Here is a 17880-nt window from a genome sequence, read left to right as displayed (position 1 = left end):
TCTATATGGCCTGACTTCCTCACTGCCTGTTGGTCTCGTGGCAGTCAGACTTCAAAGGCTCAAATGTGAGGGTTTCAGCACACAAAGTAGAAGCTGCATTGCCTGATGTAACCCAGTCTTGGAATTCACATAGCATTACTTCTATACTCTATTGATTGAATGAGTCATAAATCCACCTAAATTGAAACAGAAAGGAAGTAGTTGCTACTTCTTTTCTTTTCTTTTCTTTTTCTTTCTTCTTTTTTTTTTTTTTAGTAGTTGCTACTTCTTGATGGGGAAGTAGCAAGATCACATTATAGATCACGAGAGATGGTAGATGTTTTGCACATAACTTTGGAGAACAGTCTACCACACAGATTCTTCCCTCCTCCCTTCCTACCTTATGATAAATTTGATACCTAGAAATACTCCCTAGTTTATAGTGGCTCAATATAATTTTAAAATAGTAGTTCAAAAGATAGGAACATTTTTGTGAGTTTTAGTTGTATTGTCAAAAATGCTTTGCAAAGTAAATCTTTCCTATTTCGTGTGTTTTAAAATTATTTTGGGGAAGTCTATAATTTTTTTCCTACAGTATAATATTCAAAAGGTGCAAAAAGTCTATAGAATTGAAAAATATCTCTTACAGCTCTTGTTCCTTAGCCAACAAGTTCTGCTCCCAGAGACAACCACTGTTACCAATTTCTTATGTTTATCCTTCCAGAGAATTAGTGCAGATGCTAGTAGATATATATGTATACACAAACATGATTTATTACAAAAATGAAAGCATACTAGATATACTATTTTCTGCATCTTGAATTTTCACTTGGTGATATATTTTGATGACCTTAGCTTCCAAATGATTGAATTTTAAGAGGAGATTTTACCTTCTTTCTTACTCATTTTATTTTGACTTTATATTGTCCATTGAGTGTATATTGTCCAATGGGAAAACTTTTGCTTTGTTTTTTTCAGTTAAAGATATTAAGGCAGAACCTCAGCCACTTTCTCCAGCCTCCTCAAGTTGTTCAGTCTCATCTCCTCAGTCAGTGGACTCTTGTTCTTCAACTCAGCATGTTCCTGTAAGTAGCCAATCTTTTGCAGTGATTTTGGTTGTAATGATATCTGGAAAATATGTATATGCAGGAGGCACTTAACATTTATTAAGTGCTACTATAAGCCTTATTATCTCATTTAATCCAGAGGAAGCTGAGTCTCCAGGAAGGGTCCTGGGGAAGCTACAAAGTTGTTAGTCTCTGGTTTTGCCCTCCTTCCTTTACATTCTTGTCTTTATAATTTCACTGTTTCATTTGTTTCATTGCACTTTACCAGTATTTTCCAATATTATCCAATATTTTTTGTTTATCGGCTTATTGTTTTTCCCCTGCCACTCTTTCTTCTTCTGTATGTTCTTTGAGCACACGGAAGACTAAGATCATCTGTTTTCGTAACTCCTTAGCCGTACAGCCTAGAGTGGTCTCTTTAGTTCAGGAATGCCTAGCACTACTGTTTGAATGGGATAATAAGGTTTTCCACAAAAGTTTGGTAGCTTCTTGAAAATGCTTCTGTTCTTCATCCAGACAAAAGCTCTGAGGCCAAGAAAAGGAAGTATCAAAGGATTTAGATGTTTTTTGGAAGGGAGAAGAGCAAAATAGAAGAAAAATTCAAATTAATGTTTCAGTTAATTATATCTGCTATAAATTCAGATATCTTCCTTCTGGCAGGATTTACCTCTAGTCAGTTACTAAATCCTGATGATTCTGTCTACTTAGTATCTCTGGGATTCATTTTCTCTGCCCCTGCCGGGCCATCATCACCTCATCTGGATTAAGGCAATAGATTTTAACTGGTCCCTCTGCCTAATTCCCCAAATCTTTCTTAGCAGAGGAATCTTCAAAAATAAATCTTTCAGAATCACAAATTTGATGGTGTCAGTTTTTTGCTTAAAAATCTTTTCATGACTTCCCAACCCTTACAGGGACAAAATTCAAATTCCCAGTGTCTAGGTGCTCTGTGGTCTGGCTCCTGCTTACCTTTCTAGTCTTGTTTCTCACTGTCTCTTCCTACCTTCACACTCCCCTTAGCTTTAACCCAGAGAGCTCCTGTGTGCTCCACTCATTCAGCAGCTGGGCCAGGAACTGTTCTAAACACCGGCAGTGAACAAGATCAGTGGGATCTCTGCTTCTACCTTGTAGGTTTTTGCACATGTTCTTCTTTTTGCCTGGAATAGCCTCATTTTGTTTTTTCCTTTGTTTGGAAAACTCCTATTCATCCATAAGTCCCAGTTCAAAAATTACTTCCTCCTTGAAGCTTTTCTCTGATAGCTGCTATTGGAAGTTCTCTATGGTTGCACAATTTCGCTAAATGATTTAATTTTTCAAATTTAATTTACTTTTAAAGTCAGAAGTGTATAACACAGTATATTCTCAGAAGCCTGATTACTGTCCTTTCCTTTCCATCCTTCCTTACACAAAAGGTAGGATCTATATACCCTGTTTTGCACCTTACTTATTTAACTTAGTGGTATATCCTGGAGGTAATTCCTATTTCAGGATTTAGGATCTTTCTCATTTCTTTTAATGACTGCTTAGTGTTCCATTGTGTGGATATATCATACTTTATCCAGTGACTTCTTTATCGATGAACATTTGAATTTTCAGTCTTTTCTGGACTCAAGACAATGCTGTTATAAATAATTTTGTACATCAGTCCCTTCACATTTTTGTCAGAATATCTTTGGGATATACTCCTAGAAGTGAGATTGCTGAGATAAGGGTGAATACACTTGTAATGTTACTGGTTATTGCCAGACTTCCCGCCAGGGCTGTTCAGTTGTGTATTCTGACCAGCAGTATGTAAGACGGCCAATCATCCCATCGTCACTACACAGCATGTTTTATTTTCTACTTTTTTAAAATTGTAAGTGTGGTTGAACGTCTTTTCGTATATCTCATATATATAAGGCCTATTTGCATTTCTTTTTATGAACTGTCAGTTCAAATTTTTGTTCACTTTTGTATTGGATTGTGTTGGTCTTTTTCTCTTCAATTTTTAAAGTTTTTTTTTATCTGAATTTATTCGAAAAAAATTATTCCACTTACAGTTTTCTCAAATTTCACAGGTTTAAACCACTGTTCAATGATTTATTTTTCTTTTTTTAAATGACATATAGTTGGTTTAGAATGTTGTATTAATTTCTAGTGTACAGCATAGTGATTCAGTTGTATATAGAAATTACTTTTCATATTCTTTTTCTTTGTAGGCATTTACAAGGTATTGAATATAGTTCTAAAGTGTTTTTATTACATACTGAATTTATTAGTACTTAGTTTGTGAAATAATTTACAAGTATTTTTTCTCCAATTTGTCATTTGTTTTTAAGCTTTATTTATGGTGTTTATTTTCTCCATAGCTGAATTGTCAACCTTTTATTGCTTTTTTGTTGTTGTTGCTCAAAGGAAGGTTTTCACCACTCAGTGGTTATAATATTTATGTTGTTGTTTTCTCACTTACATAGATTTTTTTGCTTGGAACAGCCTCAGATTTATAGAAATGTTACCAGTACCTTACAAACAACTTTTTTTTTTCTGAACCATTTGACAATTAGTTGCCAACCTGATGCCCTGTCACCTCCAAATACTTCAGTGTCTGTTTTCTACAAGCAAGGATATGTCTTAATTGCCACAATATAGCCATTAAAATCAGGAAATAAACATTTATACCTTACTATCATCTAATCCTCAACTCCCATTTAGATTGTGCCAGTTGTCCCAAAGATGTCCTTTAGACAGCAGGAGGATCTAGTTGTCTTGTCTCTTAATCTCCTTCAACTGAAACAGTTTATTCTTCCCTGACTTTCATGACCTTGTCACTTTTGGAGATTAAAGACTAGTTATTTTGTAGAATGTCCCTCAGTTGAGTTTGTCTGATGTTTCTTCAGGATAAGATTCAGGTTTTGTATCCATGGCAGGAATACCACAGAAGTGATGCTATGTTTGTCTCATTTACTTTTGATGAGGTGGCACACAATTTCAATTTGTGCTATTACTGATGAGATTCACTTTGTTCATTTGATTAAGGTGGTGTCTGCCAGGCTGTTCCACTGTGAAGCTGCTCTTTCTCCCTTTTCTGTAGATAAGTATTTTATGAGGAGGTACTTTAAAACTATGTAAAAATATCCTGTTTCTCATCAAAATTTGTTCGTTCATATGTTTATATCAGTATGGACTCATGGTTTCCTATTTTATTCAAAAGATTATAACCCATTACTATAATTATTTATTCCAATTCTTACTCTGTTCTGGATTTGGTCAGTGCACATCCCTTCACATTGATTCCTGTGTTTCCCCTGGGTTTTGACATCCTTCATCAGGCTGACCCAGTGTGGATGCCCTTACTACCCTGCCCTGACTCCCATGCTGCGCTGCCTGCCCTTAGCCTCCTCACATTGGACTCCGACACTCCACCAGGCTGCCTCTCTGCATGGATGCTGGTCTCGGCGCTGCCCCATCTTGTGGCTTTAGGATCAAATTATTCTGAAAGAAATAGTTTCTAATATTTTTCATAAGATTTTATTTTTAATATTTAGATCTCCCATCCATTTGGAGTTATCTTGGTTTATGATGGTATAAATCCAATTTTTATATTTTCCCAAATGACTGTCAAAAGTATTGTTCCAGTACCATTTATTAAAAAGTTCATCTTTTTCTCACTGATTTCCGTTTTGTGTATGTATTTTAAATTTATGTAAGTGGCATTATATTAGATCTCTTTGTTTCTTACTTTTAAAAATCAGCACAGTGTTTTTAAGATCAATTCATGTTGCTCTGGAAGCATTATGCTGCCCATCAGAAATTGACACAACATTGTAAACTGACTATACTTCAATAAAAATATATGTACAAAAAAAATTCATTGTGCTTGTCTACATTAGTCTGTTGCATGTAACTGCACAACACTTCGAGTATATGTTCTCTGTGTTCTACCTACACTGCAGTGAACATTATCCAAAATGTCCCCTGTAGGCCCATGAGTTTACCTTAGTATGTGTTAGGTATGAATCTAGTTTTAACTTTCTCTACATAAGTAAACCAATTTACCCAATTGTATCACTTTTATTATCATTGTATTAAGAATATTATATATTCTTATGTATTTTAATACTATATATAATTATTATTTATAATATTATAGTATAATATATTATATTATTATATCTCTTTACTCAGATTTTCTTTTATGCCTCTCAGTTAAGTTTTCTAGTTTTCTTCATATAGGTCCTGCACATTCCTTAGAAGATCAATTCCTAAGAATTTTATAATTGCTATTAGTATTGTGAGTGAACTATTTTTTATTATATTTTCTAAGTGATTATTAATAGAATATTTTCATAATGAAGTTTTTTTTAGTTGGCTCTTACATGTGTTCCAAGTATACAGTATATCACCTCACAAAAGAAGACACTTCTGTCTCTTCAATTTTAATGTTTATTCCTTGTATTTCATTTTCTAGTATAATTATTTTTGCTCAAATTACAAAAAAAGCAATTTGTTACAATTTATTTATTTCTTGTCCTGACTTTAATGGTAATGTATTTAGTATTTTACCATTAAGTATGACTTTGACTATATGGTTATGCATAGCTTTTTTTTTTTTAATGTTAAGAAAGCATACCTTCAATCCTTATTTTCTAGGATTTTTATGAGGAATATTTGCTGAATTTTTTCAAATACCCTTTAAGCATCTAAGTTTCTTCCTGTATTATCTCTTGCTTTTTTTCCCCCGAAATATAATATACTCTGTAAGGTTCATATAGCCCAGCTTAAGGCTACATGCTAAATAGGTGTTAAGGATGAATGAATGAAGCAGTTCTTGTTCTCACCAGCATGACTGAGAGTGACTTTTTTGACTTCAGGGAGCCTATATCATGCTAAGAGTAAACAAATACCCTCTTAACTTTTCTTTCAATAATCTTACAGATTCTTTTGAAGATGTATGATATATGCGTGTATATATGTATGCCCATTCTGTTATTGATATAACATCTTTTTCTCTTAGAATTGAAATACTACTTTTATCCTATGTTAAGTTTCTTTATTTTAACAAAGAGCCACTGAATATTAAAAGACTTTTGGAAAAGATTAATGTTAACTTTATGTATCTCTTTATTATCAATCCATCCATTAAATAAAATAGCCCTACCCCTTTCAGTGTTTTTCTTTCAAAACATTTGCGACAGTGTTAATAAATAGAAAAGGATAAAAATAGTAAGAATAATTTGCTTTTGAGATTCCTGTAGGACTGAATACAAGTTGGTGGGGAAAGGATATTAGGGTTTTAACTGTAACCTCATAATGATACTAATATTTGACTAGGAACCAAGTAAGATATAAAGTTTGTGGGAGAAAATGTAGAAGCAGATCAGATCAGTGATTCATATCTTTAATATAAAAGGATAAAATAAACATACTCTGCATTTTTGGTTATTTTCTCTCTAGTATTAATGGGTAATGTTGATTTGTTCATAGTCTTTTAGTACTTTACGTATAGTTATATTTCTGATATATTATACTTTTGCCTTGAAATTGTCTTGAAGTATTTTCTCTGTTTACATATGAATCTTGCCTCTCTTTCTAAGTAATTTTCTGCCCAAGGAGAGTATTCTCCTGCTGAATTTGTTTGTGATTTATTTTGCTACAGGAGGAGTTGGATTTGTCTTCTACTTCCCAGATGTCTCCCCTTTCCTTATATGGTGAAAGCTCTAATAGCCCCTCCTCATCAGAGGCACTGAAGGAAGATAAGCCCATCATTGGTCCTAGGAGCAAAACTGGTATTACTCCATCTCCTAGCCTCTGTTATTTCTATTTATACTGAGCTTAGGCTTCATTTCTTCAAAGAAAATGTAGGATTAAGTGTATATTTATTAAGCTGGCTTTCTGTTTTAAAATTAGTAGACCTCTTTTGTTTGTTGTGGATGATTAATGTGGGGAGGAAAGGGAAGAAATCATCTTCTTTGGTTGTCTTTGTCTTTATAGGTGAATGATACTTTAGAGTTAGGGCCCTGTCATCTTCAGGAGACATTTCAAAGTTTCAGTTAGAGATTGAATATTAGGGCTATTTGGCTGTTACATTTGTTACCTCATTCTCTCTAGGCTTTACTCAGTGATTTTAGCTATTCTCCTTTACTCGTTCATGTGTCCCTTTCCCAGAGCTGCAGCTTGGTCAAAAAGAAAGACCTCAGATTGAGGACTTTTCTTCAGTCCATTAAGATAGAGTAGCTATGCTTAAACTTCAGTTAAGGATAGTCAGAGGTCAAGATAATGCGTAGGGAAAGGTGTATAATAGAATCTGTTTTCTAGGATTTGCTTAATTGCCCTTAAATTGATTTGTGGTTTGTTTGGTTTTTCTCCAGAAAATGGACTGACTCCGAAGAAAAAAATTCTGATGAGTACAAAACCTTCAATTCAGCCCAAGCCTTTATTACTTCCAGCAGCACCCAAGACTCAAACAAACTCCAGTGTTCCAGCAAAAACTATCATTATTCAGACACTACCAACACTTATGCCGTTGGCAAAGCAACAACCAATTATCAGTATACATCCTACACCCACTAAAGGTACCTGAATGGAATTTGAGGATGCATGTATTTAATTGGATTGCACTAAGGCTTGTGTCATGATTTGTTTTAATTCAGGTTATAATTTCTGAACACATGCTGTGTGTCAGGAATTGTCCTTGGTTGTGAGGGTGTTTTAGAGAGACTAATAATGTGGTTCCTGTTTTAACAAGGAAGATAGCTATCCAGATCCATTACATCTGATACTTCTTTTTTCTCACAGTTTTAATTGTGAAAACACTTGTCTCTAAGGCTTGTAGTTGTATATAACTGCTTGTAACGAAGAAGAAAATCTGGGAAGCTTTCTTGGTGCCATTTTATTCTGAGATTTTTGTGTCTGTGAGCTTTTTTGTCTTTAAGGAGAAGTCAGTGTTTAAAATAATATGATTCATTTCAGGTCTAATAGGTGTGTTTTGGCAGTGGAATCAGGCTCTTAATCTTAGAGGAGGCAGCATTGTTTAGTAAACATGATCTTGTACTGGGCATTAAGAGACCTGAAAGTCTGTCTTCAAGTAGTTAAAAATGTGTATTTCTATATTTTGTCCACCAGATGGCCTCACATAGTTGATTCTACAAGGAGTTGAAGTCTATGGAAAGATGTTCAAGTGTGAGGATTTGGTACTGTTCAGACATAGGAATCATTTGCACATAGAGATCTCATCATTGTGCTTATACTGATATGTGTACACATGACTAAAGGAAAATCTGTGCAGCATTCTTTTCCTGTATTGAGCTTGTTGTTACCATGTAGGACTAGGTGTCAGTAGGGTGTGGGTTGTAAATAAACACCAGTGTTACATTTATGGCTGTATTTCTAGCTGTGGATCTCATTTCTTTGGAGCGTGGCTTTAATGAGGGCAAAGTCATAAATTTGATTTCCATGTGCTCTGTGAGCTTTGTTCTATTCCATAGTCATTGACAATGTGACATTGATAAAAAGAACTGGTTGAGAGACTAGATGGATCAGTGAAAATCCATCAATCAATTCCTACCAAAAAAACCCAAAAAAAAATCCTACCAAAAAAACCCTACCAAAAAATACCTGCTCTCTCAATAGAGAGTTAAAAATGCTGCATTTTTCTTGTGAAAAATAGCAGTCCTGTAGAATGGTATTCTTGTTGTCTGTGGATGGATGTTAAGTGTGCATGAACTCCCTGATATAAAATGCAAGATATAGTGAGTGTTATTTGTGGATTTTTCCTGGAATAGTCTCCAAACTTTCATCGGAATCTCAAAAGGGTCTGTGTCTTTCCAAAGGCAAAATTTTAAACTTGTGAAGATCTTCATTATAGTTCCCATAAGCTATTAAAACACATATATAAAAAGTAGAAGTTTGACATTAAAATGACCAGTATGAAAAGCAAAGAGTATTCCTAAGAATTTAATCTTAGCAGACTATTGATTATGTTTGATGATAGAAGGTCTCACCTATAGCAAGAAGAAAAACTTCTTTTCTGAACAGTTTATCAGTTTCAGAAACCTGACTCATACATTATCCTGAACTTCAGTGCTTTCCTATTATCTGAAGATAGTATGTATTTGGGGGAACATATGCTAATATAGGGTACTTGTCTGTTTTTATAGTATTATTAGAGGGGTGATATTAATATAATGTACAGATTTAGGTGTATGTCTTTCATTTATTTGAAAACGGGGAGGGAAGAAGAAGGCAAGTGTAGGAGATGCATCTTACAGTTAATCAATATCAGTATCTGTAGTAAATATTTTCCCACTAAAAAAGAGGTAATTCTTACCAGATTAAGTTCAAATTCTCTAGCTTGGAATGTAAAACTCATCATGGTTTGGCTCCAATTTAGTTTTCTAACTTTACATCATAATAAACCCTTTCTGTAAACCCTTTAGTCCAACTGGTCTGGCCATTGTCCCTTGAATTTTCTTGTTTTTTCTTGTTTCTTAACATGCCACTCTATCTGCCTGAAACAGCTTCTGCCTACTTCTGTATCTGAGTCCTATACATCCATTAAGACTCTTAGAGTAGTGCAGGTGAGAGATAATGGAAATCCGGAATATCAATGAAAATGAAGAGCCAGCAGAGGCAGTAGAGATGTTAAAAAATATAGAATCACAGGACTCGGTAATCAGATGATGTGAAAGGGGGATGGAGGATAGAGAGGAAGGTTTCCTGTCTTGGGCTTTTTGGGTAGATTATATGGCAAATCGCTGAAATGGAGGATAGAGGTAAAATAACTTGCCCCAAGTTAATCTGCTAGTGAGAGATAGAATCAGAACTTGAGCCCGGGTGGTCTGGCTCAGAGTCTATGTAATTAATCACAGTACTCTATTGCCTCTAAAAGAATGCGGAGATGTGATCCTTGATCTCAAGAATTGTACTATGTAATTGGGGAGCCAACACATTTACACTTGGGTAAATAACAGTATCTATGAGAACTAATGAATTAATAATGCATGAGATGCCCTTATAGAAGCAATTATTATACATAAAAGTAGATAAATAGTAGTAGTGGTAGTAGTAATAATAATAGCTAACACTTAAGGCTCTTACTGTGTGCCAGATGGTGTTCTAAGTGTTTAAGTGCATTATCTTATTTAATCCTTAACATCAACTCTGTGAGGATAGATGCTATTATTATCGCCATTTTATAGATGAGAAAATTAATACACAGAAATTATTTGCTCAGTCACACAGCTGTACTATTTTAGGCAAAGCAGGCATTCAATCAATGTTTGATACAAAATTTGAAATCTTTGAAAATAACTGAATAGGAAGAAACTGACTATCACAATCAGTGAGTCATACATAGTCGAAGGTGTCCAGCATTGAATCCAGCCATGGTTCATTATGGGGGATTTGTGTGTAATGCCAGAGAGGATTTTGAGCATGCTGACATGGATAAACAGCCTTTTGTTATGTCCCTTTTAATTGTTTCTGCACTAGAAACTGTAGTAACTATGTTCAGCTGCTAACTACTTAAGAACTGAAACAGTTCTTTGCATTGCATTTTGTGATCTGATGAGCATTTTGTGATCTGATGAGCATCTTCTAGCAGGTCAGGTTTAGCAAGTCACCATGAGACATTGTAATAGAAATTTAGTTGTTTCTCCTCATTCTGCCTTAAACCCAAACGTGCCTAGGATACTTCCATCCTTGATTTAGATGCTGGATAATTTGAGCATATCCAGGGATGAAAGGGCTTGATGTGCATTATGGAAGGAAAAGGAGGCATCAGTGGCCTGGTAGGATCTGAAGTCATGTTTGGCATACAGACCTTGCCTTGGTATTGCTCCGTCTCCCTCACTCCGTGCTGCAGGTCTCTCAGCAAGGATATGGTGATAACTAGACAACGGACAGTACAGACTTGGATTATTTTTCTTAATTCGTTTTAAGAAATATTGCAAAGCCAACTGCATGTGTTGCCTGCCAACACTTTAGATCTGTAGCTGGAGCTAGAAGTAGGATCCTTTCTTTGAAATGACTTAATTCTTTATGTTTAACACCTCCTCCGTTCTTTGGAATGATCCAAAAATTCATTGAACAGTGTTTTGCTTTTTTAAACTCAGAAGATGTGAAACACTGCTTCTGATAATGCTCTTCTCAAAGTATTGGTTTAAGTCAGTGGCTCTCAACCTGTAGACTGTGGACCCTGGGATTTGGGTGGTGGGAGGAGTAGTAGCCTTTGGTAAGGGCATCTGCAAATCCATGTTGTGTCAAGCATTTTCTGTAGACTGAATAAATAATTTGTTTCATATATCTTTGTACTGCTATTTTTCAGATTTTTGTGGCTATACGTCTGATTTGTAAACTCCAAATTTGTATCATTACTAAATTCTTAATAGCCTTTTGTCATCACATATTCTCTCAGTGCACAGAAACTGAAAGGAAACCATGATCATCTTGGGTGACCATGATATTTTTTGATATTAAGGAAGGGTATTTATATTCAGAGTGGGAACCCTTGGTTTAACACCGGATTGACTGTAATATCTTAGTATATTTGAAAACCTAACACTTTGTCATATGCTGTTTATTTTATTTATTAATTTTTATTTGAATATCTGGCATAAACAAATTTGTATCTGCTTATGAGTCATTTCCTTATTTTATATGTTTTTATTTTATAAAATAAATTATTTCAAAGCAAAATTAGAAGAGCAAAACATTTAGTGATCATTTATGCCCAAGTAAATTGTATATATTACAAATCTATGCAATTATTTTTAGATCTTTCTTACTAGTTTGCTAACTTACTTGGGATAAAATGCTATTAATTAAATTCTACTTTTAGTATTTTTTTTGAGGCCATTTGAAACATAAAGACTTTGATTTTATGGAACTGAATTTTTTTAAACTAAGACAGATGTTCTTAACAAGCAGGTGTTCTGAAGCATTATTTTGATTTTTAGTTTTCCTTGATCCTTAGAAATACTGCAATGAGATTCACATGGGTCATGTTTTACTGTCTGAAAGTATAATGCTTTGTTTTCCTTAAAGAAGATTATAAATATATTTTGTGAGGTTTTAGTTGCCAGTTACTGTAGTACCTTTATTTTGCTAGATAGGCCCAAGCAACTGTGGATATTAGGGGAGGCTTTCAACACCTTATAAAATTGGCCGGATCTGAAAGGAAACACTCTGTGGGCAAGTAAAATTTTTAATAGACCAGTGTGAAGAATTTTATTAGTCTTTAAGTTAATGATACTAATTCTCCTCAGATTAGCATAATTTTAAAATAAGGTAAAATGTGAAGATTAAGAAAAGATTTGTAGACCTATTTTGTGGAGAGGGGAGTTGATATTGTCTGCAGGCTATTTTAGGTTATGGATTCATGTTTCCTGCGTGTGTTAGCTAAAAATTCATCTCAAATGGTTTTAACGTTTTTGGTATTTGTAGCCTGTCATTCTCCCAAGTACTGAGTTACTGAATCTCTGTTCATGTATTCTTGGTGTTGTATGTATTTCTAAATCTCATCAATTTAAAATACATGATTCTCTGTTTAGTATAAAAAGTTATTTATAATATGAAAAATGCTTTTAGCACTAATAAATTTCAGAGGTTAATACTTAGAGAAGCCTATGTAAAACAGCTACTTTGAGATGTGTTAGTTGAAAAAAAAAGTATGGAAATATATTGTTAATGATAACTTCAAAGAGAATGAATTTAGTTGGTTTCATTAAATACACAAAAACAACGAAAGTCAGTATGAATGTGTGCTGCTGTTGATTGTGTTTTAATATGTGGTTTGAAATCCCTTTGTATAATCTTACCTATTACATATGCAGAAGAGGCCTAAATGTTAAACAGCTGTCCCTGCCACGATAGTTAGGCACCCTCTGATTCCTTTTCTTTTTTCTCTACTGCAGGTCAGAACGTGGTGCTCTCTCAGCCTACCGTGGTACAACTCCAGGCACCTGGAGTTCTGCCCTCCCCTCAGCCAGTCCTTGCTGTCGCTGGGGGAGCCCCACAGCTACCTAATCATGTGGTGAATGTGGTACCAGCCCCTGTGGCAAATAGCCCAGTGAATGGAAAACTTTCTGTGACTAAACCTGTCCTACAAAATACCATGAGAAGTGTGGGTTCAGATGTAAGTTTTGAAGCTTAGTGCTTTTTTAACGCCTGATGTAAAAAATGAAAGCAAAAACAAGAACAAAACACTTTTTTGTTTTTGTTGCCTTGTTTTTGTTTTTTAAAACTTGTTTTTACTATGTCAAATGTGATAAAATTGCACATTCATATCCAGTCAGTGGTAGAAAATTAGGGTGGGGCTTGTTATATTGGAATCTAAGTGAAAAGGTTTAAAAAAGTCTGAAGTAGTTTGATGAAAAGAGAAATACACATACCTTCCTCTTTAACTCCTTCTTTTGAGCCTTTTCATCATATTTCTCCAGCCCTTTGCTCCTTACTCAATCATACACTAGTATTTTACAGGATTCTTTCATGTTTTCTGATTGAAATATTTTTGGCAACTCCCCAGATAAGAGTCTGGAGACTGCTTTTAGTCAGGGTGTATATTTAGCTTCTCTCTTGACTTACTGAAGGGTTTCCACCACTGCATAATGATGACTTGCTACTCTTAGGAATTCAGTCTCTTAATGATTATTTGGTATTTTCCCATCTTTGCAAACCTTCAAATTTTCTGTTGTAAGGATTTTTTGTAATTTATAAATCACACAAAGTTTCCTAAGATCTGTCACAACCTGAAACCAGTTAAAGCATTTGCCAGCTAACTCTTGCTTTGTTTAGAAGTGATACAAAATACCTCATGTTATGTATTAACAATGATTGAACATTGTGGGCCTAAAGTTTAAGGGAAGTTAAAGTCACATAATCAGTCTAAAAGTGAAGTCTTGTGGGGAGGGTACAGCTCAGTGGTAAAGTACATGCTTAGCATGCATGAGGTCCTGGATTCAATCCCCAGTACCTCCACTGAAAAAAAATGAATAATAATAAAAAAAAAACATAATTACCCCTGCCCTCAAAAATTAAAAAAATTAAAAGCAGAATCTCTAAAATTGTGATTGGGAAGGCAAACCCTTCTGTCTGGTCTGATTTCTTTAAAATGAAAATGAATATTACTGGTTGTTAATATTGTTACTCCACTTTTTCCTTGGTATTGCAAAGTACTTTTAAAATCCTGCGAGTTACATAAGGTTGTTTATCAGACTACTGACTGATCTGTCTACCAGAATTTATTAACTAGCATGTCAGTAGCCCATTTAGTTGTGAAATTGCTCTACTGTTGCATAAGCACAGGCAAGTACTCTCAGTCAGCAATATTGTAAAGACCCATAACAAAAGAATATAATCTAATGAAAGTAGAACTTCAAAGTTCTGCAGTAATTTCCACAGTTTATGTATGTATTGAAAACAGCCCCTGCTAAGATATGAAGGAGAAACATTAGTGTTATATGAGAATAGACATGGATAATACAGGATTAAGCTTGACTGTTACGCTGGTTTATTTCGAAGACTGAGAAAAGGTAAGCTTAGTACTTATGACATAATAGGAACTATTAGGCACTAAAGCATAGTATGTGTTTCAGTTGAAGATGAAATGATATGATGCTGGAATTTGCTTTAAAATACTCTCATGGGGAGGTAATGAGCATAGGATAGAGGAACAAGATTGGCAAAATGTTAATAATCATAGAAGTTGTGTGTGTAATCTTTCTTTCCTTTTGGTGTTTAGGAAGATTTCTACAATAAGTGAATGAACAACAGTAATAAAAATCTAAAAATATTTCAAGATATTTTCAATTAAAAAATTGTGCAACCAGTAAAAAAGAAAGTTTGTCTTTCACAGGAGACTGAAAAGGTTAAGAATGATGAAAGAGGATTTTTGTTTGCTGGATTTTTTGTTTTTGTAATTATAGATTCTATTTCACTTTTGGTGATTGGTCTGTTCAAATTATCTGTTTCTTCTTAATTTAGTTTTAGCAGGGTGTATGTTTTTAGAAACTTGTCCATTCTTCTAGGTTGTCCAATTTGTTGGTATACTATGGTATCAGTTGTTTTTTCTCCTCTTGTATTTTTTATTTTGTTTATTTGGGTCCTCTCTCTCTTGGTCAGCCCGGGTAGGGGTTTGTCAATTTTGTTTATCTTCAAAAAATCAGCTCTGGGTTTTAATGATCTTTTCTATTTTTTTTTAATCTCTGTTTCATTTATTTCTTCTCTATCTTCATTATTTCCTTTTCTGCAGACTTTGAGTTTTGTTTGTTCTTTTTCTAATTCTTTTAGGTGGTAGGTTAGGCTGTTTGAAACTTTTCTTGTTTCTTGAGGAAGCCATCTATTGCCATAAACTTTCCTCTTGTAATTACTTTTGCTGCATCCCATAGAGTTTTGTAAGGTTGTTTCTCTTTTCATTTGTCTTGAGGTATTTTCAGATTTATTCTTTGATTTCATTGTTGACCTATTGGTTTTTTCATAGCATGTTGTTTAGTGTCCATGTGTTTGTTCTTTTCATACTGTTGTGGTCAGAAAAGATGCTTGAAATAATTTCTGTTCTGAAAGAGGATTTTTAAAATAATCTTTTAAAATTTCCCTTTAATACTCTTTAAATTGTGAATTTGAATGTTTCTTGTATAATGCTCACAAATAGAACTAGCAATAGAAAATATTTGAAATTGTCTTTATATAATTTGTTTAGACATTCAAAGCATGTATTATGAAATATTTTAGACATGAAAGAAGGCAGTGACTGATTGAAAATTTAATGATGGTAATCATCATTTTATGCCACTGGCCCATTTTGTATCTCAAAACATTTCAGTTAATTATCTATTAGCAAGACATCCTTATAAGTACTGTGGTGTGAAAGAATATGTCTCTTCTGCTTTTGCACTCTTGAGAGTGCTCTGTAAATTTGGTGAATAATTTACTGATGAGGTCTCAACACTGAAGAACTGGGGGATGTGTGAGATGGGAAAGTATAGAACCAACAGATATTAGCTTTTTTCTTAGCAGTATTTGTTGGCTAGCATTCTTACTACTTTTCAAAATTTAGAGTTGACAGTTTTACAGAAGAAAGATTCAAGTATTGTGTGTCTGGTGCAAGAGACCTGAAGACGATTAGAATAAATTTTCTAGTAAACCTGCATTGAGGTTTTTGTGCTTATTTTCCCTTGGCCAGCCCATCAGGAAGTGAGCCAAGTCTTTTCAGTATGAGTTTTCTGGTAAAGGTTTGACTTAATGTTTATTTCAAGTAAAGAAACATCAGTCTGTCCTATCATCTGGCCAAGCCACTCAGGAACCCAAAGTAAATCTGTTCCAGAAGGAGATGTGGAAAACTTTGATCTGCTCGTATATATAGTCTCCTGTGTTAGTAACTTGATTGACCTCAGTGGTGCATGTGTTTATTAGACTCAAGTCCTTTTAAATTAGGATAAATTTGAATTAGTATGAATTCCTGGTGCAAAATGGCCAAACTGAAATTTTTTCCATCAATTATTTTCTGTGTTTTTAAACCAAAAGTGTGATGAAAAAGTTGTAATTCAGTGCGCGCGCACACACACAAAAGTGTATCAGTCTTTTGTGGCTTTGTATTGCTGACATGGCTTCTTTTTTTCCTACCTTTTTTGTTCTTTTGTTTGGCTGGTTTTACTCTCTAGAGGCCTGCTACTGCTATAAAGTAGCGTTTTTAGCATACCATATTCTGCAAACTACATTAAGTGCCACATTTTCTGTTATGAAACAGTTTGCCTGGTTCAAATTATAATCTCACTCTTCCTGCCTTTTGCTGGTAAATCTGTTCTGTTTAACTCTTGGAAACCTCACCTAAGTTTTCAAGAAATATGGTTGGTTTTTGGCTCTGATCCTGATGGAAAAAATGAACATGGTCTCTCATTTCAGTGTAGAAATTCTCTTATGCAGTTTCTTGGTAAATAGCAATCTTGGAACTACAAAGATGGCTTCACGGGAAAGCATGCTTATCTTTCTTTAAAGCTATTGAATGTTGCCAATTATCAAACCAAGGACTTGGAAACAAGCAATCTGTTTAAATCTGCACTCAGTACTTCCACCTACCCATCATAATTCCACAAAGTTTATGAAACTTTACGGCCCTGGTTTTAAGGCTATAGAGTTGCATTGTTTTGGTTATTGGGACAACTGACCGGGGGGAAAAAAGTGAAATTCTATTCTACATATCCTGCAGTGGGTCAAGGTGAAGCACAAACTCTTGGTAGAAATCAGTTGGTAGGAACAATGGAAAGAAAATGATGAGGAAGTTGGTCAGAACTAGAAATAGCATCAGATGGGAGGCTGATGGAAGGATACGGGTTTTACTGATAGGAGGCCTCAGATCTTACTCTCAGCCCATTCACCTCGTTGAGCATCTTCCAAACCCTTTATTACTTTGGACCCTCTGTCTGATTCTTTGCTCAGTGGCTTTGACCCCTTCCTTCCCAGTCCCTCCCCTTTGGGAGTCCCTCCCCTGAGTCACTAGAGCCATCATGAGACGGTAGGTGCTGGGGGGATCTGATCCCCTTTCCCTGGCCTGCAGGTGTTAGAAGTGGTGTGAATGGGATTCCTCTGGTGTACACACCTAACTGGAACTTTGTATTTCTTTTCTCTGGAGACAGTGTTATACAGTTAACTTCAAGATTTCAGGTATTGCTAGTATTGTGAGCATGGAGGTAGTGTGATCTTGGCCTAGAAGGACGCTGTGCTTTATTGCAAAGGAGAAATTGCTGAACTTGAGAATTGACTACCTTAACGCAAGCAATAAGCAAGTCTCCTTATTTTCCAGAGACAGGTGTTACCTCATCTCTCAAGGTTTCTTGCTGGAAACACAACCCTGAGAAATGGC

General features: G+C 34.8%; 1 protein-coding gene across 1 annotated transcript in view; it reads left to right on the top strand.

Annotated features, from left to right (window-relative positions):
• The window catches only part of ATF6 (activating transcription factor 6), a 167843-nt gene that overhangs the window by 14247 nt on the left and 135716 nt on the right, over positions 1-17880 (top strand). The window contains exons 4-7 of the mRNA XM_006219220.3: positions 958-1064; positions 6682-6811; positions 7394-7597; positions 12938-13158. Of these exons, the coding sequence (XP_006219282.3) occupies positions 958-1064; positions 6682-6811; positions 7394-7597; positions 12938-13158 (662 nt within the window). The remainder of the gene's footprint in view (positions 1-957; positions 1065-6681; positions 6812-7393; positions 7598-12937; positions 13159-17880) is intronic.

This window comes from Vicugna pacos, chromosome 21, assembly GCF_048564905.1.
Source record: "Vicugna pacos chromosome 21, VicPac4, whole genome shotgun sequence".
In the NCBI taxonomy this organism is placed as follows: domain Eukaryota; kingdom Metazoa; phylum Chordata; class Mammalia; order Artiodactyla; family Camelidae; genus Vicugna; species Vicugna pacos.
This window is presented reverse-complemented; position numbering and strand designations above follow the sequence as displayed.